The sequence below is a fragment of the Cetorhinus maximus genome, chromosome 22 (genome assembly GCF_964194155.1).
Source record: "Cetorhinus maximus chromosome 22, sCetMax3.hap1.1, whole genome shotgun sequence".
Taxonomy (NCBI): domain Eukaryota; kingdom Metazoa; phylum Chordata; class Chondrichthyes; order Lamniformes; family Cetorhinidae; genus Cetorhinus; species Cetorhinus maximus.
Window position 1 is genome coordinate 9,531,199 of NC_135900.1, and position 25,484 is coordinate 9,556,682.

General features: G+C 42.3%; 1 protein-coding gene across 1 annotated transcript in view; it reads left to right on the forward strand.

Moving 5' to 3' along the window:
- The first annotated feature begins 6,360 nt into the window (after nucleotides 1-6,360).
- LOC144696344 (epiphycan-like) overlaps nucleotides 6,361-25,484 on the forward strand; it is a 38,362-nt gene continuing 19,238 nt past the window's right edge. The window contains exon 1 of the mRNA XM_078567564.1: nucleotides 6,361-6,567. Coding sequence (XP_078423690.1) covers nucleotides 6,361-6,567 — 207 coding nt within the window. The remainder of the gene's footprint in view (nucleotides 6,568-25,484) is intronic.

A 25,484-nucleotide genomic window follows, 5' to 3' on the forward strand; every position in this document is an offset into this window, starting at 1 on the left:
TCCCATAGTAAAATCACGGCATAAGCCATTGTTCAATGACCCTCAAATAATCAGGGATGCTACCTGTAGAAAAAGTCAGTATAAATTTGTTAAGAAAAGGTTGTGTCTGAATAACTGGATTGAATTCCTTGAGGGGGTAATAAGGAAGGTTGATGAGGGTATTGCATTTTATGTAGTTTACTTGAATTTTGCAAGGCATTTGACAAGGTTCCAAATGGCAGAAAAGTCCATGGAACTGGAGGAAACGTGACAAGTTGGATCCAGAATTGGCTCAGTGGCAATAAGTAAAGGATTATGGCTGACGGGTGCTTGGGTGACTAGAAGGCTGTTTCCAGTGGGGTTCCATGGGGCACAGTTCTGGGTCCCTTGCTTTTCTGGCATAAAACAATGATTTAGACTTAAATGTAGATGACATGATTAAGAAGTTTGTAGATGTTACGAAAATTAGACATATGTTTGATAGTGAAAAAGAACATTGTCCACCACAGGAAGATATCAATGGATTGGTCAGATGGGTGGAAAATTGGCAAATAGAATTCAATCCAGAAAAGTCTGATGTAATGCATTTGGGGAAGGCTAACAAGGCAAGGGAATATGCAATAAAAGGTAGGTACCGAGAAGTGTAGAGAAACAGAGGGACTTTGGTGTTCATGTCCATAGATCCCTGAGGGTAACAGACAGGTGGATAAGGTGGTTAAGAAGGCATATGGAATATGGTTCTTTATTAACCGAGGCATGGAATATAAGAACAGGAAGGTTATGCTAGAACTTCATCAAATATGAGTTAGGCTGCAGCTAGGTTTCTGTGTACAATTTGGTTACCACATTGCAGGAAGGATATGATCACACCGGAGAGGGTGCAGAGAAGATTTATGAGGATGTTGTCAGGAATAGAAAATCTTAACTTTGAGGAAAGATTAAATAGGCTGGGGTTGTTATCTTTGGAATGGAGAAGGCTGAGGGGAGATTTAATTGAGATATCTAGGTAGGGTGGATAATGTTATGATCCCCATAAAGACCAATAACTTTTTAAAAAGAAATTTGAACTTGCAGCTAATACTGAACAGATGATGTAACAAGATTTCACTTTTAAGATGTTTACTGTAACAAACAGACTAAAAGTAATATTGATTAAACACTGTTTTGGTGGGCAATTTATACTATAAAGAATAATTTTTAACACAACCAAAAAACCCACTACCGGGTACAGGTTACACTGCCTTTTAAGTAGACATTCAATTCTTCCGGAACTAGTCCAAAATGATTCTTAGCTCCCAAACATTCCCTTTCCCAGACTGAAAAGCTGCAAGTTTCTTGGAAACTTCTCCCTGGATCTAAAGCTATGCAAATCTTCCAACCTCATTTTAACTCCTCATGAATTTGGTTTTTCCAATCGAAGCATGAGCTCCCTCCTGCATTCTGGCGCAGTGAACCATTGAGACATTTGGTGTCTAGCTGCTCTCTCTCTCTCCTAGACCTTGGCAGACTAACTTGTCTGAGTTTCAGGGATATTAGAAAACCTTCCCTTCTCAAAGTATCTCTCTATGGCAATGTTTATCACACGGACATTGCATCCAGGTAGAAATGCTGATCAGCTATTCTTGAGACCCCAACTTTCTTTTATCTTGGAAATAAATAGACAGTTTAAAGGACAATTGTTTACATACAACCTGACATTCTCAACACCTTTCTGGGACTTTGGAGACTCTCAGTTAGCACATAGGCGGCTGCCATTGTCTCCAAGTATAAACACCTTGCATCTTCTTCTCAGTAAAACAATCTGGGCCCCCTTTAATCTCTAACAATAAAATCACCCAGGCTTGCTGTCAGGCAAACTTTAGAACAGATCACATGGCCCCCTTCATTTTACCTTAAATTAAAGTCACAGTCCCAAAAAATAACAACCTTATAAACCTCATAGTTGTAACAATAGGAAATACATATGTCCCTTAGGAGAGAGGTCAATAACCAGGGGACGTAGATTTACAGTAACTGGTAGAAGGATTGGAGGGCGATGAGGAGAAATGTTTACACCCAGAGGGTGATGGGAGTCTGGAATACACAGTCTGAAAGGGTGGTTGAGGCAGAAACTCTCTTCACATTTAAAATAACACTTGGTTATGCACTTGAAGTGCTGAAACCTACAGAGTTACAGAGCAAGAGTTGGGAAGTGAGATTTGGCTGTATTGGTCATTTATGGCCGGCACAGGAACGACGGTCTGAATAGCCTCTTCCTGTGCTGCAAATGCCTATAATCCTATGCTAGCGGCATTCCGTGATTTGACGTATAGTTAAAGGGAACTTGCCAAAAATAATAGCAGATGACAATGTTGTGGTTATGATACCAGGTTTATAATTCGGAAATCATGAGTTCAAACACCATCGATGGTAACTTGTGATATTTGGTAATTTGTGGACTGGTAGCACAAAATGAAATCCTATCGGTTCACTAGTGACCTTCAGGAAATAGAGCCAACATCCCATTGCCTGTTCAGTCTACATGTGACTCCAGAACCTATACTATGTGGTCAACTCTTAATGTTCTCTGAACAAGCCATTCAATTATAAACTCAATCATCCAAGAACACCACCTTCTCAGCATGCTCTACTCCAGATAACCATGAAGTAAAGGATAGAACTGAAGTCTAATCTTTACACACTTATAAGCCTTTATTTATGAAGACATGCATAACATACATGCAACTCCAAGCCCAAAAACTACAGCTTCATTCTGCTCTTATATATGGGGGCACAAGTGAATCTCCAGTGAATGCCTAGCACCTGAATACAATTGCAATACAAGTATAATTAAACACCCAATTAATAAACAATTAAGACCAGGCAGTAAGGGATGGGTCATACTGCAGCCTTAGAGGTGTCAGCTGTGGCTCAGTTCATAGCACCCTCGCCTTTGAATCAGAAGGTTGTGGGTTCATGTCCCACTCCTGGAAACCAAGAACTGTGAATGTACTCAAAAGAGTTACATGAGAACTGTTGATAACTCGAAAGAGTTACTGCAGCCTTGTTGAAGTGTCAGCTGTGGCTCAGTTCATAGCACCCTCGCCTTTGAGTCAGAAGGTTGTGGGTTCATGTCCCACTCCTGGAAACCAAGAACTGTGAATGTACTCAAAAGAGTTACATGCGATCTGTTGATAACTCGAAAGAGTTACTGCAGCCCTACCAGTACCACCTACATCCCAACAGCAATTTCTTTTTTAAAAATCGAATATATCCTAACTCTAAATCCTAATGTGCGGAAGCCTCAGCAGCTAGAGCTGAAACAAAATTATTCTGTTCCTTAATGAAATAAATTGTGAAGTGAAACGATGATAATCCAAAGTCATCTTTAGAAATTAATTTAGATTCTAAATCGTCCATTCAGAACAATGTTTGGTCATTTACACATCAAAAGTCTATGAAGGATATCGAAAATAAAGGTATTGTGACATCTGCACTGACTTCTCAGAATTACTTGGTCTCACTGACTGCCATAAAAGAAGTTATCAAAACATATGAGTCATTTAGTGATTACAGCACAAAAGGAGGCCATTCAGCCCATCGAGTCAATGAAGGCTCTCTTTAGAGCAATCCAATCAGCCCCATTCCCCCACTCAATCCCATAGCCTTGTAAGTTTATTTCCCTCAACTACTCTTCCAATTTCTTTTTGAAATTATTCATCGTCTCCTCTTCGACCACCCTCACAGGCTGAGAGTTTCAGGTCATTACCACTCACTGCGAAAAAAAGTTCTCCCTCACATCCCCCTCTTGTCTAAAGCCATAGCCCCTGTATTTTGTTTTTATGGGGCATGGGTGTCATTGGCAAGGTCAGCATTTGTTGCCTATCCCTAATTTCCCTTGAGATGAATAGCTTGCTAGGCCATTTCAGAGGGCAGTTAAGTGTTAACCACATTGCGGTGGGTCTGGAATCACATGTGGGCCAGACTAGGTAAAGACAACAGGTTTCCTTCCCTAAAGGATATAAGAAAACCAGATGGGGTTTTACAACAATCACTGTCATGGTGACCATTACTGAGACTACCTTTTCAATTCCAGATCTATTAATTGAATTTCACCAGCTGTCATAGTGGGATTTGAACCCAAGTCCCCAGAGCATTAGCCTGGGCCTCTGGATTACTCGTCCAGTGACATTACCACTATGCAACCAGTTGTATGACCGGCTAATGGGAACAGCTTTTCTTTGTCTAGTTTATCTAAATCTCTCATCACCTTGTACACCTCTATCAAATCTCCCTTCAATCTCCTTTGTTGGAAGAACAACCCCAGCTTCTCCAACCTAACCTTGTTGCTAAAATCCCTCATCCCTGGAACCATTCTGGTAAATCTTCTCTGCACCCTCATTCCTTCCCAATATCTAGCATTTATCCAGAAATTTTAAAATCATCACAAAGTAATGCATGAAAATAAATACCAGCTACAAAGCAACATCTGAATGACAGGAATTTTCCTGCCTGCATGTAAATTAATTTGACATAAGGCATGGTTAACATCAAAACAATTTCAGAATGCAGTAGTGGTTTATGAAAAATAATATACCACAATAACATTTGCATAAATATCTGAATAAAAGTGGCCTTCAGATACCGAATGGTGTCGGACTGAAGGCTTTACACATCGCAGTGCAAATGAGCAGTTATCAGCAGAACCCATCAGTTTTGGATTGAAGAGTCAATAATAGATAAAGTTCCTGTTGCACAGATCCAGTTTTACCGCAAAAGGGCATGCCTGTGTTACGGATTCTGGGAAAGCTTTTATTCGTATAGAACACAACCCATTTGGAAATCTTACGATGCTGTGTGGCTTTCTTGCCGAGACACTTGCAGAGGTAGTAGTATTAGGTTTCGTGAGAGTAAACACTTTGTTCCAAAGACCATTCAGTAGCAGCAGCAGCAGCACACACTAGGTAAAGAGCCAGCTCCACTTCATTCAAGGGCAGCTCCTGCATCACATAAAGTTACCTCCCTCTTGGAGTGCTGAATTCCATCATCACTGGTCTACATCTTGCTACTTTGGACCATTTCAGAGGGTAGCAGCTGAGGGTGAGTATTTGGACTTTTGGATCAATTTAAAGCATATAAATGCTTTCATTTTTTGATTTTCATCAATGTAAAATTACAGGCCAACCATACACATATTAAGTGCTCAAGTGCCAGTTTTATGTAACTATTCTTGGTGTAAAATTCTTCACCATCCTGTGAGAATGACTATGTAGTGGTGAACCAGTTAAGACCATTCTTCTATATGGCAAATGCAAAACTGATACTTGAAAACAACTGTTTGTCAAAAAAAAAACAACTGTTTTAATTTCCAGTAGATCGTGCTTGCTGCAGTTGAAAATCTTTTACTAAATTCTACGCAGTGACAAAGAGGATAACAAAGACCAAACTGTTCTACCTTTTGAGCTAAAGGGAGAATGCCAGGAGCTTCATTCAGCCAAGTTAAATAAGACCCAGATAGATACTGACAGTCATACAAAGTAAGATTGAAAGTAAGCTTGCCTTCGAAACATTAATTATCACAACTCTTAATTTGCAAAATCTGTAACGTGAGACAAACCAATGCTTCCGTGAAAAATGGTAAAGGTTTTGAAATCACTGATCATCTCCTCCTATTTTATTCACATCCAAAAAGAGAAGCTATTTCTGAATCTGAGCTTAGCCTAAAGTGTTCATTAAAATAAGAGTCGACTTGATGGCAGTCGTTGAGGTGTTAGCTTGATTCCGTCTACAGCCTTTGAGCCACATTAAGTATTTTGGCTAATAAGAGTCACAAGGCTTCACTTGTAGCTCGTCTGTCTCAATATTTTACCCTTTTGGCTGAAGAGTTTATGTGAAGAAGCCTGAAAAGGAAACCAGTGTGAAAGCCATGGGTTGCACGGCAATCCTCTGCTCCCAGAGGAATTTCATATGGTTGTGATGAGAGGAACGCCATACACAGACCTGCTTTCATATGGGAAACCCTGTCTGTAAACAGAAATGCAATGAAAGAATTGCCAGCCTGCATTAGCTGAATATAATTTGTTATGCATATATACAAGAAGGTGTTATTTGAGATGGAAGTAGCTTTATTGAAGAAACAAGCCCTTGAATTATATTTGCTCTGTATTAGATGGGTTCTATATATTAGGCAAACTTATATCTTTGTTTTATATAATTGTGAAGATTAACCATTTTATTATCACAAGATCATAATCTAGATATCCCAGGAGGAACTGAGAAGATTATTTTTGGCTGCACAAATTAAGAACAGATCCATTATTCCTGTAACTTAATGCAAAAAGAGCAGTGCCATTCTCAGAAGAATTAACGGAACTGTTTCTTTATCTCTCCAAGAATTGAAGAATGAAGACCTTTGCTTCTGGAGTATTGTTGGGACTTTTAATCTTGGAGGCTGTTTTTGCTGCCCCTACGAAGAATGAGGAGAAAGCAAAGAAATTGAAACAGATACAATTATTACCTGATGATCATTTTGAAGAACATGATTATGTGAATCAGGATCCAGGGAATTTCTATAACAATGAGGATGAGCTGATTATTAACGACCCACTGGTAATGGTTTTAACTTTTCCAAGGCCAAATGATCTGTTGCATGCTCTTTTTAACTTTGAAAAACATTAAGTTCAACAATTTTAACTAGAATATATTATGCAATAAGAGGGCTTTGTCACTGTATCTAATAAATATACCTTTTCTTGAGACTGATATTGGCAATAACTTGTAGGAAATATTTTATAAATTGTCTTGTGTTGGTGTTGTTTATAAGCTTGCCTCGGTTCCAGTGGTTACGCATCCCCTAAGGGATAGATGGTTAGACAAGATGAGCCATTCAGTGTTAAAGGCTAGTCTCAACTAATGAATCACATTTCTTTTAGAATGTCATGTAGAACTGTGTCTTACTAACTCCTGTGAATATATTGTGTGGGAATGATGGAATTATTTTTTTCATTCACGATAAACAAATAGCCATGATGTCATAGAAAAGTAAATACTACAACATGTGACGGTACTACTGCCCAGCAACTATTTTGGTCCATTTAGATAGCAAGGGGGGACCAATGGCACTTTTGAACAATTATATAATACACTGTACAAATAATTGTAGACCATTAGTGTCAAGTTTAACTGTTATGTTATTTCAGAAACTTTTCCTAACAAGCTGAGCAGATTGCTGACTCTTGTGCTTGCCTTAACTACAAGCCTGATTTCAACAGTTTGGTTCTGGAATGCGACCTTTATGACCAGCATGATGGGACTCAATGCTAATGAGCCAAAGGCGGCAGAGTTCAGTTCACAGCCCATGTAGAGTCCAGGAATTACAGACAGTCAGACGTCCCTGCCTCACAGGCTGTCAATTAACCATGCCCAACCCAAACTCCTACAGTTACGAACACACTGGAAAATAGTGAAAGTTTATCATGCGTATGTATCAGAGAAAAAAGTTAAAATGAGCCTTTCACTTCTGACAGGTGGCTGCATGGGATGTTTGATAAACTATAGATTATAGCTTAGAAATGTCATCTTGGGGTGGAGAAATAGAGTGCTTGGTGCTTCCATGATGTAGGTTGTTCCAAGCAAAACAAAATTATATCAAAAGAAGTGTTTGTGTATTATTTTTGAAACTCAATTATAAAATACTCTAACTTGTGCAATAAACATGGCCATGATTACACTCTCATTGGCAAGCACTGCAACTTCTGTTGACATGGATCAACATTAGGTGGCAATATTCGTTTGCAAAGATATTTACGCCATTGTAGCCAGAACATAGTGATGCTGAGTACACTCAGAACAAAATGACTGATAAATTTAAATGATTCTGTCTCTTATTATGCTCTTCACACAATACGTAAAACTCCAAGGCATTAAAATGCTGTGTACCACTATTACGATGTAAAAAAAACACGTAAACTTCCAAATTTGCAAATATTTGAAATCCTGAATCAATGAGGAATGGGATTAAATAACGAGAAATGGCAGGAAGATTCTCTGGCTATCAAGGAAAACACTATTTCTAGGAACAATTCAGCTACTCAAACAAACATACATACATCAGAGAATCAACAAATCACTATACCAGTCTTCCATCATTTGAGGCTTGCTCTGCAACACATTCCATACCAAAATATGGCATGATATTAAGTCATATTTTACTAATCAATGAATTATAGGGTCCAAGTTTCTTCCTATATAACAAGATGACCATAAATCATACTGACATTCCTTTTTAACATCACTGTAAGCAGTCCAAATCCAAAACCTGGGCTAAGACACAATCTATGAGACAGAACAAAGTCACCAATGTAGTGGGAAATTATAAACTTTGAAAACAAACCAACAAAATGATAAACCATTGGGCCTCAAACATCACATTCAACAAACTAAATGACAGTGACAATCCCCTTTTTGCTAATCTTGTATGTTGAGAAACACAATAACTTTCTAGAGCAAAAACATTATAAATTATAAAGTTTGTAAACCTGACCAAGCGCATGACTAATAACAAAAAGGATTTGCATTTTCATAGTGCCTTTTGTGATCTCAGGATGTTCCAAAGCACTTAACAACCAATTAAGCAGAATCATAAAATGGTTACAGCACAGAAAGAGGCCAATTGGCCCATTATGTCCATGCTGGCCCTCTGCAACAGTACAATTGTAAAATACTTTTGAAGTGCAGTCGCTGTTGCAATGTAGAAAATGTGGCAGCGAATTTGCATAAAACTAGCAACATAATAATGACCAGGTAATTTGCTTTGGGTGTTGATTGTGGGGTAAGCATTGATCAGGACACCAGAGACAACTCTTGTGCTCTTTGAAATAGCCCAATGGGACCTTTTCCGCTCACCTGAGAAGGCAAACAGAGCCTCAGTTTAGCTTTCCATATAAAAAGCAACACCTCCAACTGGGCAGCACTTCCTCCATACGGCTCTGGAATGTCAGTCTAGATTTTTGTACTGAAGTGGAATCTGAACTTACAACTTTTTGATGTATAGACAAGAATTTACTGCACGTTTGCCGAGGCTGACACACCTTATATAAGACATAGAAAATGCCACAAAATGTTTCAAACATAGAAACCACTGATCCAAATGAAACATTATTATTTTTAACACAACTGAAGAAGTCATATGGACTCGAAACGTTAACTCTGTCTTTCTCTCCACAGATGCTGTCAGACCTGCTGAGTTTTTCCAGCATTTTTTGTTTTTGTTTCAGATTTCCAGCATCCACAGTATTTTGCTTTTATATTATTATTTTTAACCCTGCAGACACAGGTGGGACATTTAACATAAACACCTACCAAAGCAGTCTAATGGCACAAATACATTCTGAATTTCTCTCTGTTCTACTTTTAGTACACTGGTTAACATGTTGGTTTCATTTTGCTGCCTGTATTATTGTCACAACAGTTGTTTAACTTCTTAAAACAGATTAACAATTCTATTAAAATAGCACAAATGGGAATTTAATATCAATGCTTTAACCAATATTAATTCACGTTGCAAAGCTGAAGTGAAACCGACTGAAGATTAATACAAAAGTCCACACCAATTTATTATTAATTTTGACATAGTTTGAAAATAGGGGGATAAAAAGTTTTGAAAGTGTTTTCTTTCTTACTTGATAACTCACCTTTCAATGAAAGTGTGTTGAAATTTCAAAAACGCTTCCTCAAAAATATCCACACCCACAATGGCACCACTCCCCCTCGTGCAACTTCACACTCCAAGCTCCAGTCTCAAACTGACACTGTAACAATGAGCAGAACTAAATCATCTCAGCCCATACCAAATGTATCACCCGCTAACAATGCTAGGTGCTCCTCAAAACTGATGGCAAACTAATAGAAAATCATTCAATTAAATTAAAAATAAATCAATATTTATTGTATGTACCAGTTTTGCAAAGGGTTGGGAACAAGTGTGATTTTTAAAATAAAAACAGATCTGTATAATATAAAAAATATGGTCCTGCAATGCTGGTGAACTGTGTGACTGACACCACTCGGTGTGCTTTTTCTCATAAACCAATGCCTTCCAACAAGCATTCATTGTATAATTGAAGAGTGATACAATCACTTATAGTCGCTTGCTAGTACAGAACTTGAGTATTGTTGAAAAAAGAGACATTTTTTTGTTGAAACTTTTTGTCTTGCCTCATCAGGACAATTCGTAAGAAAATGCCAATGTCAGGGGAGACAGCAAATTTATACTGTAATGAGAAGAGAGTGCTGATTGGTTGGCAAGTGGACTCTGATTGATAGAGCCATTGCCATGGAGAATGCACCAGTTGATAGTGACTGACAGTTAACTGTCAAGCATTGTTTCAAATTTAAACCAGGCAGCTTGACTCCGATTAGTCAAGACATTGCCTTGTGGAATGAACCAGTGAATGGCTTTCACTTGTGTTGTTTAGCTGAACCAGGCGAATTGTGTGTGCATGTTCTTTCTGTCTGCAAAAAACAGGGCCACGTGTATTAATATATGTAGCTTCCAGTACACGCAAATGCACCACACTGCATTTCAGCAACAATCACTTTCATTCATTCATTATTTACCTGTAATGGTGAGGAAGCTGGTCTTGTGTGTTGAGTCCCTGCCTGTAAGTCAGAAGCTCTAGGTTTGAGTCCTAACCCAGGATTTGATGGCCAAGGAAGGTGTGTTCATAACCTGGTTAAACAGGTTGATTATCAACCTGCAAATCCTTACAATATGCCTAGGGCAGGCAGTAAGAGCAGGAGAGTCTCCTAGTCCACTGGACTTGATGTGGAGTGGTGCCCCTCAAGCTATAGCCTTTGGCAACTTACTCCAGGAAAAACTAGCCATGGGAACAGTGTGTGTTTTGTCTGCTTCATGCATCAATAGATGTGGGAAGCTTCCGAGTACGATTCTTATAGTGCTTGGAATTGCTGAAATTAAATTAACTTGTATTCTTATCAACAAGAAGCATGCCTTAACTCAGTGCTAGCGCCCCCACCACTCCCACCCACAGCTCTGACTCAGAAGATCAATGGTTCAAGTCCCACTCTCCAGTTTTAAGTGTAGAATGTAGGCTGACACTTCAGTGCACTACCAAGAGAATCATTTAGCTGATAAACTAATGCTCCATCTATCCTCTCAGGTGGATGTATAAAATCCCTATTAGGGGGTCCTGGTCAATATTTATCCCTGCCCTATCATTACTAAACTACTTTATGTGGTCATTAATTTCGTTGCAGTTTGTGAGAACACACAGCGTGGCTTGATGTAGTAGCATCATGAACCACATACTTAAAATACTTGACTACAGTTTTAGAAATTTATACTTTATAGTTTAGAAACTTTAGAAGTTTATAGTTTGGTTTTCTTAAATAATATAGTCTTGTTTAAGTATCTAAGTCAAGACCAATTTTATCTTGTTATTGAAGTTACATGACCTTAGCAAGGACAATGTTCTCCTTTCCCCAGCTGTCGCATTTTACCGATCTCAAATAGTAGCCTAAACTCTGACTATGGGAAATTAATCTCAAGTAGCAAAATACTTTTTTTTAGTACTGCTAGGGATTTGGGAAGTTTATGGGTAAAGAATCATCCAAGAGGGACTAAAGCAAATGAAGCAGCATTCTCTTCCAGAGGAAGGATAAGGTTAGGGACTTACTGCACAAGTACTATAAGCAGTAAACAATTTGAATTTTCCATTAATAACGACAACATATAGGGCAGGAACTTTAGGTCGGCGAGCGGGGGGCAGGGCCAGCTCGCCAACGCATAAAATGACGCGGGATGACGTTGGGCGGAACTCCCGACGTCACCCCGCGTCATTTCCATTTTCAGGTTGGTGGGGGCGCAGCCGAATCAGCTGTGCACCTGCCGATCTGTCAACGGCTTATTGAGGCCATTTAAAAAGTCATTAACTTAATTAATGGACCTGTCCTCCAACCTTTGGGTTGGCGGGCAGGCCGGGAGCCCTGGCGGGCTTCAGAAAAAGCAAGAAACCTCATCCACAGGTGGGTTGAGGTTTCATGAGGGTTTTTAAATGTTTAATAAAGGTTTGAGTTTAAGTGATGGACATGTCCCAACTCATGTGACAGTGTCACATGAGGGGACATGTCAGGGAAATTTTTTACACATTTACGTTAAAAGTTTTAATTCTGAGCCGATCTCCCTGAGGGAGCTCTTAGCCTCAGGGAGATCAGTGCACACTTTCGCATGCATGCGTAAAAGAGCACACTGCCGGCTGAGGGAATCCCCTCCTTCTGCCCGCATGGGGAGTGCATAGCGTTTCCTGGTGGACATCACGCTGGGCGGACCTTAATTGGCCTGCCCATGTAAAATGGCTGCGCACCCCCGATCGGGGGCGCCGATCAGAGGCACTCTCGTCCGTGCCCGCTCCTGCATTTCCCCCCCAACGGGGGGGAAAATTCTTCCCATAGTTACTTTTTGACTGCTGTTCAATGTCTATATTTACAGATGTTTACATGAAACCTGGGCACTGCAGTTTTTGAAATGATCAGAATCACATTGTTAAGGGAAGGCTGGCTCAATCCAAATCTGTCCTGTGGTGGCAGATCTCAGCCAAAGTGATTGTCAGGGCACAAATTGGTATCAGTGCCCTGGGCTATGGGTGCGAAAATTGGTCAGGCTTTCTTGCTCCTGATCACATTCACAGTCATCTGCTGGTCATGAGTGTGTATGTGGATTCAGTGGAATCAGGAACATCAGCAGGCAATTTGTTTTTTTTTATTTATAGGATGGGAGCATTGTTGGCAAGGCCAGCTTTGATTGCCCATCCATAACTTAAGAAGGTGGTGGTGAGTCACCTTCTTGAATACAACTTGTGCTGGGCCATTTCAGAGAAAAGCTGAGTGAACTATAGTGGGTCCATAGAGTCACCTATAGAGAAGACCAGATAAGGACTTCAAATTTGCTTCCTTAAAGGAGGCGCCTTCTTGATCCTCTGTGGTCTATCTACTGTCGGTACAAACACAGGAAAGGAGTTCCAGGATTTTGGCCCAGTGACAGTGAAGGAATGGCAATATAGTTCCAAGTCAGGATGGTGTGTGGATTGGAGGGGAATATGCAGATAGTGGTGTTCCCATATGTCTGCTGCCCTTGGCCTTCTAGGTCGTAGATGTCACGGGTTTGGAAGGTGTTGTTGAAGGAGCCTTGGTGAATTGCTGCAGTGCATCTTGTAGATGGTACACACTGCTGCTACTGTTCATCAACCATGGAGTGAGTAAATGTTTAAAGTGGTGGATTGGGTGCCAGTCAAGCAAGCTGCTTTGTAACGACATGATAATTGTTAATGCAATGCCAATCAGCCTCTCTAGCCCAGAAAGTGTGATACCCCATTCCTTAAGGTTGTGCATTGTTTTAGGAAATTATGAAAACATCAAATTTTAAATTAAAAGTTTCTAGGTGGTATTTTCCAGCCCCTCCCGCCAGCAGGATATTCCAGTCCCGTTGAAGTGAATGGAAGTTTGACTGGCATCTGCCTCTGAGGGGCCAGAAAATTTCGGCTTTTGCCTTACTTTACTTTCTGCCTCCTTCTTTTCTCCTAATCTTTCACTCCCTTTCTTTATTTGTCTTTCCATACCTGATTATTACACTCACTCGTTCAAAATCACCCTCCATCTCAATCTGTTCTGTTTATTTTTCAATTCTTTGATCTCATTGGTTGAGCAGATATGCTCTTGGTCCCATTGATGACCAAGATCTCCGATATCCTGCTGTCCTCCCCAGGTGGATGTTCAGCTTGCATTTCCAGCAACTTCTGGGCAAAAGACATGAGAGTCTAACTAATGGGGAAATACCTCAAGATACGGTGCTCTGGCAAATTTTGGCCCAATATCCTGCGTTCTGTGCTGCCCACGTGTGACTACTTTAACAGTTGTGTTTTGTGTGCCTCACCATTCTGTTGGATTACAGCTGAAGTAATTTTCCAGCAATAACATCACGATCTCAGAATGCTTTCTTTTAAAAAGAGCTGATGAACAGCGTGCCATCAGCTTGCCATGCGGAGTGCAGGCATTAAATTTATTTTACTCAGAACAGAAAGCCACAAAAAAAGACATCCCTTGCCTTAGACTGATGCTGGATGAAGACAACTGCTTCCATTGTAAAATGTGCCCATGAGAGAAAAAAAAAATTACAGGCTGAATAATTCGTGAAATAGGATAACTCAGAGACAATTTTGATTTCTGGGATGAAAGTGTTAATTATCTTTATGAGGAAAGGTGGAGCAGGTTGGGCCTATATTCATTGGAGTTTAGAAGAATGAGAGGTGATCTTATTGAAACATATAAGATCCTGAGGGGACTTAGCAGGATAGATACTGAGAGGATGTTTCCTCTCGTGAGGGAATCTAGCACTAGGGGGCACAGTTTAAAAATAAGGGCCAGGGTTTTCCCATTGGCAAGTGGGGGCTGGGGCCTGCTCACCAACGCGTAAAATGATGCACAGTGATGTCGGGCGGAAATCCCGACATCACTGCGCCCCATTTAAATTTTCAGGTAGGCAGGGGCTCAGCAAAATCAGCTGTGCACCCACCAACCTGTCAATGGCCAATTAAGGCCATTGACAGAGTCATTTAAGTAATTAATGGACATGGCCGTCCAACTTTAAGGTTGGCGAACAGGCCAGGAGCTCTGGCGGGCATTAGAAAAAGCTTGAAACCTCATCCACGGGCGGGATGAGGTTTCATGTAGGTTTTTAAAAATTTAATTAAACTGTTGTTAAAAGTTATGGACATGTCCCAACTCATGTGACACTATCACATGAGGGGATATGTCAGGGATTTTTTTGTTTTCTATTTTTAATATTTTTTACAGTGGAGACGATCTCCCTGAGGCAGTACTTAGCCTCAGGGAGATGATTGCGCTCTTTCGTGCACATGCACGAAAGAGCACACTCTCGGGTTTAGGGATTTACCCCCTCCCGCACAGGGAGTGCACAGTGCTTCCCTGAAGATGTCACGTAAAATGGAGGCGTGCCCCCAATTGGGGACGCCGATCGGAGGTGCGCCTTTGCGCGCCCGCTCTTCAACTTCCCCCCCCGACAGGGGAAAATTCCAAGGGTTCTCCCATTTAAGACGGAGCTGAGGAGGGATTTCTTCTCTCAGAGGGTGGTTAATCTTTGGAATTCTCTTCCCCAAAGAGTAGTGGTAGTCATTGGGTCATTGAATATACTCAAGGCTGAGTTAGATTTTTGATTGACAAGGGAGTTAAGGGTTATGGGGAACAGGCAAGAAAGTGGTGTTAAGGCCACAGTCAGATTAGCCATGATCTTATTGAACAGCGGAGCAGACTCGATGGGCTGAATGGGCTATATCTGCTCCTATTTCTTATGATCTTAATGGTGTCAATAGTCATAAAAGGGCAACAGGTCACAGCCAGGAAATTACAGACCCATTAGCTTGATTTCAGTTTTGTTATGTTGTTGAAGGGATCATTACGGCCAACTGGACAGAGAAGAGGCTTTTCGGAGGCTTTCAGCATGGCTACAAGAAAAGGTCACCACTCATCAATTTAGTCGAATTTTTTGAGGAAATTCCTAGGTTGGTGGATGTAGTAGACAGGCTGGCTGATAATCTATATTTCATCTGCAAAAAAGCTTTGGACAATGTACCATGCGATAGGTTATTTAGTAAGATAGGGCTTTGTGGGATTGGTGAGCGGATTTTGGGGTTGGATAAGGAATTGGTTGCATTCTCGTAATTGAAGGTTGTTAACGGTTTTACATGGGCACCAATTATTAGTGGAGTTTCTCAGGGATCGACGTTTTTGGATGATCTGGATGAAGGCATGGATTTTCAGATGATGCAAAGATTTGAGCGGATGTTAGATGAGAAAAACAAGCAGATCTAATTACGTTGGAGAAATTAGTCTGGGTCTGGTGGGAAACATACTGCTGTTGTGGACGGGGGAGTTTTGGGTAACTTATGGTTGACCACGCCTTGTTTTTAAAATTTCCGTCCTTGTTTTCAAATCCCTTCTCAGTCTCTGCTGCCCGATCTCCATGAGCTCCTTCAGCCCTACAACCTTTCAACCCTCCAAAATATCTGCGCTCCTCTATTTCTGTCTTCTTGCACGTCCCCAATTTTAATCGCCTACCATTGGAGGCTGTGCCTTCAGCTGATTGGGGCCTAAGCTCTGGAATTCCCACCCGAAACCACTCCACCTCTCTTTTATTCCTTTAAGTATGCTACTTAAATCCTAACTCTTTGGCCAAGTTTTTGTTCGTCTGTCCCAATACCTCCTTATGAAGCTCCATGCCTAACTTTGATTGGTAACATACTTACAAAGTGCTTTGGGACATTTTACCATGTAGAAGGTGCTAAATAAATAATTGTTGTTGCTGTTTAATTTTTGCTGTGGGGCTACTATGAGCAAATAGCAATAGACTGTGGACTCTTGAGATCAAATCATGTGACTTGGCTCGCAATCATTTGGTACTATATGCTTTGGCAAGCAGCATCCCAGTTTATTTTATTGATTACTTGTTGTATTATCTAAACAAACAGGAATTGGCTACCTAAGCATGGGAGTTATCCACAGCTTACCCATAGTTCCCCACAATGTATTTGAAAATATATTTCTCTGGGTTTTTAAGGATGTCTGTCTCTAAGGAATTGGGTTTAAAACTGCGTCCTTGGTCCTTAGTAGTTCTGAGTAATCTCCTGGGATGTCCCCTCAGATTTATGTGATTAGGAAGGCAAATAGAATGTTGGCATTTATTGCAAGGGAAATGGAATATAAAAGTAGGTAAGTTTTGCTGCAGATGTACAGGGCCTTGGTGAGACCACATCTGGAATACTGGGCTGAATTTTCCCCCTGTTGGGGGGGGGGGGGTTGTGCGGGGGCAGGCGGGAGCAAGCGTAAATCCGATTGGTGCCCCAATTGGGTGTGTACCGCCATTTTACATCGGTGGGCCAATTAAGGCCCGCTCAGCCTGATGCTCGCCTGGAAGCGCTGAGCGCTCCCTGTGCGGGCAAGGGGAATTCCCTGAGTCCAGGCCTGGGCTCTTTCGCGCATGTGCGCAAAAGAGCGCAGAAATCTCCCTGAGGCACCTCTTTGCCTCATGGAGATTTGTTTAAGGTTCAAACATTTAAATAAAGAATTGAAAATATTTTAAGACATGTCCCCTAATGTGACAGTGTCACATGAGCTGGGACTTGTCAAGGAACATTAATTAAAAAATTTATTTAATTTATAAACACATGATGAAACTTCATCCCGCCTGTGGATGAGGTTCCATGAAAAATGCAAAGGCAGCCTGGGCTCTTCGCCTGCCCACCAACCTTAAAGTTGGACGGGCAGCTCATTTAATTGATTTAATTAGTTTTAAACAGGCCCTATTAGACCTTTGACAGTTCGGCAGGCGCACAGCTTAGTCGGCTACGCGCCGCCAAACAGAAAATCTAAATGATGCGCGATGATGTTGGGACGCCCGCCCAACGTCACCGCGCATCATTTTACGCATTGACGAGCGGGCCCCGCCCCTACTCGCCAGCCGGAAAACTCTCCCCACTGTGTAGAGTTTTAGTCCTCATTAGACCCCCCACCCACTTTGAGGAGCTGCCATCGCGCTGACTGGCGAGGATGTGGACCGTGCCTGCGGTGATGGTGAAGTCGGCGGCTCACGCCCATGTGAGGATCCTGCACCACATCACCCCTCTCTCAACGCAACTGTGAGTGCTCTCTCTACTGCTTTTGACTCTGCTGCCATGCACTAATTATTTCTACTGGGGTTAACAGGGAGCTCTGCCAAGTGACTGACGCTATCAGCCAGCCAGTCCCTCAGCTTCATTCAGGTCCTCACCTCCAGTGAAGAGAACACCTCCTCCAATGAAGAGCTGGAAATAAGACCCATTACAGCGCCCTCCACCAGCACAGAGACACACACCTCAGTGGGACCTAGATCTAGAGCAGGCTTGGGTTCACAATCTGCTGGTCACCACATGGAGACATGTCCGAAGCAGGAGGAGGCAGGTTTAGCCGAGCTCCCCAGCAGTCCTCCGAGTGCTGCTGGGGAAGAGGCACCTGTGAGGTCGAGTCAGGTGACGAACATCTGGATTTGGCCTTCCAACTCATTGTGGAGAGTCAGCAGAAAGTGGGGGAACACACACAAACCTGTTGGAAGCCTTCAACAGAGTGGCACGCAAGTCAGAGGAGTGCGTCCGCGTGCTCTCTGATGAAGTGGTGCCCACATATGCGCGTATGGAGGTCTTTATGGGAAGGATGGCAGATGCCATGGAGGTCCTGGTCCAGCCAAAACATTGGAGACGCACACAGACCTGCACTCCATCGCGTTAGCCATGGGTGAGTTCCTGCACTGGCAACGTGAGAGGGACACGGGGCACCTCGACGTCCCTTCAGGTGTTCCTTCCCCTCAAGGAGTTAGGCTGGGGCCCTTGGACACCCAAAGGGAAGAGGAGCGGCAGCTGGACACCTGTGGGTCATCCACTCAGGAGTCTCAGAAACTCATCTCCTTCTGAATCCTCTTTGCCTGTGACCCCCCTCAACCTCATCTTTTGTCACCGCCGAGGGAGCAGCTGGCCCACAGGAGGACAGCCAAAGCAAGCCGGGGCCCTGAAGACCTTGGTTCTCCAGAGGACCCATGCCTAAGTCATCAGAGACAACATGACCAGCCATTACACAGGCTGTCTCCACCCCTGCTTCAGATGTCAGGGCAGCACCTAGTGGTAGGACTAGAAAAGTTAAGAATTTCTGATCACAAGTGGTTGCACGGGTGAACACATTTTGTCACTTTATAATCTGAAATTATATTCTCTTTCACTGCATAATGTGTAATGGTGTCTTTCAGGTTCACTTAGAGGCTTCACGAGTCCGCCCACTGCATCCCATCGGCTAGCAGTTCAGCTGCATAAAGCCAGCCCACGAATGATTCTGGAGGCAGAAGTGTCTGTGTGGCAGGGCCTTTAGGAGCCTTATGCAATCATTTTCCTACACATGCAGAGCCTTCCTCTATCACACTCATCTCAATATCCCGAGCATTTTTAATGCTGCCTGTTGGGTTTCTCTTTCAGTTGTCCATCTGAGTTGACCTGCATCTCCGCCCACCTACTGATCACACTCCCATGCTCGCGCAACACAAGGCTCCTTTCACTTTCAATCTTAGAAGCATGGTGGTTGTTAAGTATGTCTTCAGCTCTCCTGTCCTTTCCCCTCCCCCAGTCACCCATGTCCTTTCCCCCATCACTGTTGACCCCTCTGGCATCACCTTCCACCTCCCCACCATCACCTACCAGCAAGAACCCTTTTCTTTCTGGGATGTCCAGGTGAATGTGTACATTCCCTATCTTCCTGAGAATCCCACCCACATCCATATCAACCTCCCTGACCTCTTCCTTCCCACCCCCAGAGTCCGTGTCTGCCTTCAAGTCCCCACCAACCACCCTCACCATGCCTTCTACCGTCACTCCCTTACCCTCCCACCCTACTGGATCGCTCTGATGTCTCTCATTCTCACCATTCCCTCCTACCATGCCCACCCTCATTTCGCTCTCCAGGAGGCAGTCATTGGCTCCAAAGATTCCTCTCTTGCACATTCACATTCTCCCTCCTTCCTTACTCCTTCCTCCACCCTTACTCCTCCCAACTCCCCGCCCCTTAACACTCCCCCTGGGCTCCTTCCCCTCTCCAAACTCCTTCCTTCCCCTCTCCAAACTCCTTCCTTCCCCTGGACTCTTTCCTCCCCCAAAACTCCTTCCTTTACATCTTACACCTACCTTATACCTACCTCCTCAGTTGCTGCATTCTCCCCCATTACACCTTCCTCTCCCTGTAGTCCCTCCCCTCATCTTCCCCTGACACCATTGTTTCACCCCGTCCCAACCCCACCTCCCCGGCACCATTGCTCCACCCCCCTCCCAACATCACCCCACACCACCTCCCCCCCACCCTCCAGTACACTTTCCTCTCCGAGTCTTTTATGTCTTGAGTCTATGAGTTTACTAGTCGAGTAAATTTGAATTGCACGCCTTCATATACACTTGTTAGTTGACGCTCGCTAACAATAAAGGAGAGAGACTGACATAAGGACAAACTGTGATTGTTTATTGCAACAGAAGGCAAAGCACTAAATCCATGCGTGCTCCCACAACCACCTCCAGCTCTAGACTCCCAGTTAACCAGTAGCCCACGCTATACAGTGATTGGTCAGTGCTGTCACATGGTTAGTCCACTGGCATTCTCTTAAAGGTACATGGTAATCCACTTTACCACGCAGTCAAACCTGGATCTTCCTCTTCCACCCCCGCAATACATCTTCCTCGCCCACACACAGCTGGACCTTCCTCCCCAACCCCTTGACGATTGTCCATAGCAGACCCTAGACACTGATGTCCCCAAGCAGACCCTAGACATCAACGGTGACCTTCCACCTTCTGCAATTTGCTTCGTGGCAGAGCCATGTCAATCAGAATCCACCCAGCATGCGATGCACGTGTTCCTGATGCGTCCGGTAGCTGTAGGGCTCCAGCATCTTCTGCTCCTTGGATGTCCGTGATCTGAACAAGGCCTTAACAATAAGACCTGACTTCTGCACGTCACACTTGTCAAGATTTGTTCTGGGCCAGCGTGTTTTCCCACCAACGTAGGTGGTAAATTTGACATGCGGGGATGATTCCAGTGAGCAGGGCTTATAATTAGATGCAGATATATTAAAATGACATTCCCGACGTGCGACCTCCATAGACTATAGGACATGACAAAAATACTGCAAAATCTGTCCATGCAGCATAATCAAGCACTTCAAAGCACACCTCATGAAAAAGCCAGACTCTAATGAGACATCTCTTTATTTTGTTTCCCCATGGACATTTCATCCCGCCCTGGATCAAGGTTTGAGCAAAAATATGAATGCCGCCTGTGAGAATGGTCCATCTGCCAACCGTAAATGTGGACGGGCCACATAAAATTGCTGTTAATTGCATCATTAATGGGCTTAATTGTTGGCAGGCGCGCTTCCAACTGCCACACGCGCCCGCTGAGCGAAATATCGTGTGAGTACGCGGTGACGTCGGGACGCTCACCCGATGTAATCTTGCACTATTTCACGTTTGTACGGGTCGAGCATGCGTCCACCCGCGGGACGTAAAATTCTGGCTGTGAAAAGCTGCGTAAGATTACATAAGATAATGCCACACAGAAACAGGCCATTTGGCCCAACCAGTCCATGCTGGTGTTTATGCTCCACTTGAGCCTCCTCCCATCTTTCATCATCTAAATCTGTCATTATAACCCTCTATTCCCTTCTAACCTCATATCCTTGTTTAGTTTCCCCCTAAATGCATATACTATTCACCTCAACCATTCCCTGTGGTAGTGAGTGGCACATTCTCATCACTCTTTGGGTAAAGAAGTTACTTCTCAATTCCCCGTTGGATTTCTTGGTAACTATCTTATATTGACAGCCTCTAGTTATGCTCTTCCCCACAAGAAGGAACCTTCTCTCTGTATCCACTTTATCAAAACATTTCACAATTTCAAAGACCTCAATGAAGTCACGTCTCAGCCTTCTTTTTTTCCGAGAAAAGAGAGCCAGCCTGTCAATCCTTTCCTAATATGTATACCCATGCATTTCTCATATCAGCCTTGTAAATTTTCTGCACCATCTCCAGTGTCTCTATATCTTTTTTATAATATGGCAAACAGAGTGTTAAATTGCTGCTGGGCAGCCATCTGGATCGTGGTTGGGCACCCCCACAAATATTTAGTCAGGGGAAGAGGAGCAGGGTGACCAACTATCCTGGATTTCTGGGACTATCCCTTATTTGACGCACTTGTCCCGTTTCCCGGGTCAGGCCTGTCTGGGAACCATTTTGCCCTGTTTTTGTGATCTTTGATATTCTTGTATGCACAGTACTACCTGCACATGTGCACTGTACTCTCATCCCATCAGCCCACTAGCAGGTTCACTAGCAACTCCACATCCTCCCTCCCCACCCCACCCAACACTGCTTGTAGATATTTGACAGCGCCCCCACCCTCCTCCCACTCCCCTGCTCAAATATCAAAGTGTTGCTTAATTCATTCCCCGAGAGTTGGTTACTCTGGCAAAGGCCATGGTGCCCAGTGAAATCCAGCCCAAAGTTTATCCTACAGGTGGTTATTTGCATCATTGGTTTCTGCACTTAGAAAGCTGCCTAAAGAACTAAGGAGAACAGTTTTCTCTGTTTTTAGTTTAATAAAAAATGGGAATAAAAATGGAGCAAAATTCATGGAAAACTTTTTATCAGTTTGTATTGTTAAACCGAATATTGTTTCCAACTTAAAATGGTGTTAATGAAAATCAACAAAAATATTGCTTGGTGCGTAGTGCTAAACCTTATTAAAAACTAATAGTAAAAAAAGATTGTACTTGTGCAGCATCTTTCATGACACCTAGACATCCCAAAATGCTAATGAATTGCAATGAATTAAGTACTTCTGAATTTTAATTACTAGTAATTGTAATCACAATGAACAAGCTTTAAATTAGAATTGAGCTAAGACTTGGGTATAATGTTAATGAACAGGATAACCTTGAAATAAGCACACATTAACCATGGGGTATTTTCACACAGGTACATCTATTTCAAAATAATTATTAGATGAATCTAGTGGTTATTACCTGTGCAAAATATACGTATGAGATCTTAAAAAAAAATTAAAAGATTCCTTCCTTTCAAAAACAGACTTTCTGAGTAGGCTATGTTTGTTTGTGGGGCAGATCTTTAAATGATTCACTAGGTCAAGAAAAAAGGGGAAAGATCCACACTGATTGACTAGAATCACAGAATCATAGTATGGTTACAGCACTGAAGGAGGCCATTCAGCTCACCATGTCCGTGCTAGCTCTCTGTGAGGACAACTCAGCTAGTCCCACTCCTCCGCCTGTAACCCATAACCCAGCAAATGTTTTCCCTTCAGGTAATTGTCCAATTCTCTTATGAAAGCTGTGATTGAAACTGCCTCCATCACATGTTCAGGTACTGCATTCCAGATCCTAACCATTCGCTGCATAAAAAGAGTTTTTTCTCATGTCGCCATCGGTTCTTTGGCAAATCACCTTAAATCTGTGTCCTCTGGTTCTCAATCCTTTCACTAGTGGGAACAGTTTATCCCTATTTATTCTGTCCAGACCCCTCATGACTTTGAATTTTTAAATCCCCTCTCAACCTTCTCTTCTCCAAGGAGAACAGCCCCAGCTTCTCCGATCTGAAGTTCCTCATCCCTGGAACCATTCTTATGAATCTTTTCTGCACTCTCCCTCATGCCTTCACAACCTCCTTAAAGTATAGTGCCCAGAGCTAGACACAATACTCCAGTTGAGGCTAAATTAGTATTTTATACAGGTTTAACATAACTTACTTGTTTTTGTACTCTATGCCCACACTTATAAAGCCCAGGATTCCGTATACTTTATTAAACGCTTTCTCTGTTGTAATATGCCTTTAAGGGGTAGCCGCATGACATCACTAGAAGGGAAGTGTGTCATGCAATCCAGCCTTAGCTTCACTTTTACCTGTGAGCAGAGTACACACAGCTCTGCAGCTGCAACCAGGAACAATATCCAAGAATGACAATCTGACAGGTCACTGTGTGCAATTAAAGACACCTCCAGATAAGGTTACCATCACAAGATCTGGGCATACTAGCAGATTACCTCTATGCTTTTGAGACTTACAGATTCATCAGTTCTATACACTCATGAAATGGTAGCTAAACATGAACATGTATTGTAAATAGTTATACTTCTTTGGAAGCAGGGAGGAAGTATCTTTAAAGAGAAAGGGCCATGTTGTAACGTACCTTTAAGGGATAGCAGCGTAGCATCACTAGAAGGGAAGTTTGTGATACGATCAAGTCTTAGTTTCAATTTTGCCTGTGTGCAGAGCACACACACACAACTCTGCTGCTGCTGTCTTTAAGCTTCCTACACATGTATAAATGTTCTCATGTTCCTAGTCTCAATAAATGAACCCACAATATATTTACACAATCCCTTGAGTAGCTGGTGCTTTTATATCATTATGATAACACAACATTCTCAACCTGTCCTGCCACATTCAATGATTTGTGCACATATGTCCAGATCCTTCTGCTCCTGTAACTCCTTTAAATTGTACCTTTTATTTTATATTGCCTCTCCTCATTCTTGCCACCAAAATTAATCACTTCACACTTTTCTGCATTAAAGTTTACCTGCCACTTGTCCATCCATTCCAACAACCTGTCCATGTCTGAGCAGAGGCTTGAAAAACTAGATTAAGGAGCAAATAAATTGTAAAAGTATAATTTAAGAAAATGCTCCCAACAGCTGCTGAAATTGCAATTTTCAAATCTCACAATGGGGAATGAGCAGGATCCCAAGAATCTTTTCTAATATCCTTTGTGGGCACACACAGTGGCTCTCTTCACATCCTGGAACATGGAGATAATCCATGAGGTAATCAAGTTCTGCACTGAACAGGAAATCACCCAGACAGCAGCAACCAAGGAATATCCAATTCAGCTTTGTGGTTCTGAGATGAAGGGAGACATTTCACAGTTCAGTAATCACAGGCATTTTACCAACAATGAAACAAGTTAGAAGATGCCTGGTTGGAAAATCTATTTTTTTTCCCGCTGGTTCTTCAACGAACGCAGTAGCCAAAATGTAATTCAAAATTAAATAGCAGCAAAACATTTTACTGGGAATATTTAAGATAAGCACCTTGCACTTTTGGCCCTTGTGATCAATCAGAAAATTAATCCAATTTAATGCGCTATCAAACATTTCCTACTTGGATCTCGAAACTCTGCCTGTTATACCATTTAGCCACATTTTGTCACTAATTAAGAAATAAGAAAGGAACGATATTTAGAAGTTTGCCAATGATTAGTCAATTCCTTCTCCATTCACCAACCAAATCAGATTCCATACAATCACCTACAAGGGATGTGAGATGCAGTTGCCATTTTGATTGGACATAACTAACTGTAAAAAAATGAGGACCATTAACCCTTTTCTGCCTGTAAAATGAGAAATAGAGCCCTTGAAAAATAGAAATAGACATCACACAACTCGTCAAAATGCAAAGAATTTTACAGCACCGAAGGAGGCCATTCAGTCCGTTGGACCTATGTTGGCTCTTTGGTAGAGCTATCAGGTTAGCCCCAATCCAATGTCCTTTCCCAATAGCAATGAAAATCTTTCCTTTTCAAGTATATAACCAAAATGATAAAAGCAACATTGAGGCAGAGTGAATGGCTAGTTTATAGGGACAGGTTGCATAACTTGGCTCGTCATGTAGGAGTCCTTACGTGTAGAAGATTGAAGTAGGATTTTTTTTTTATTCGTTCATTGGGTGTGAGTGTCACTGGCAAGACCAGCATTTATTGCCCATCCCTAATTGCCCTTGAGAAGGTGGTGGTGAACTGCCTATTTGAAACACCGCAGCCAATCTGGTGTAGGTACACCCACAGTGCTGTTAGGAAGGGAG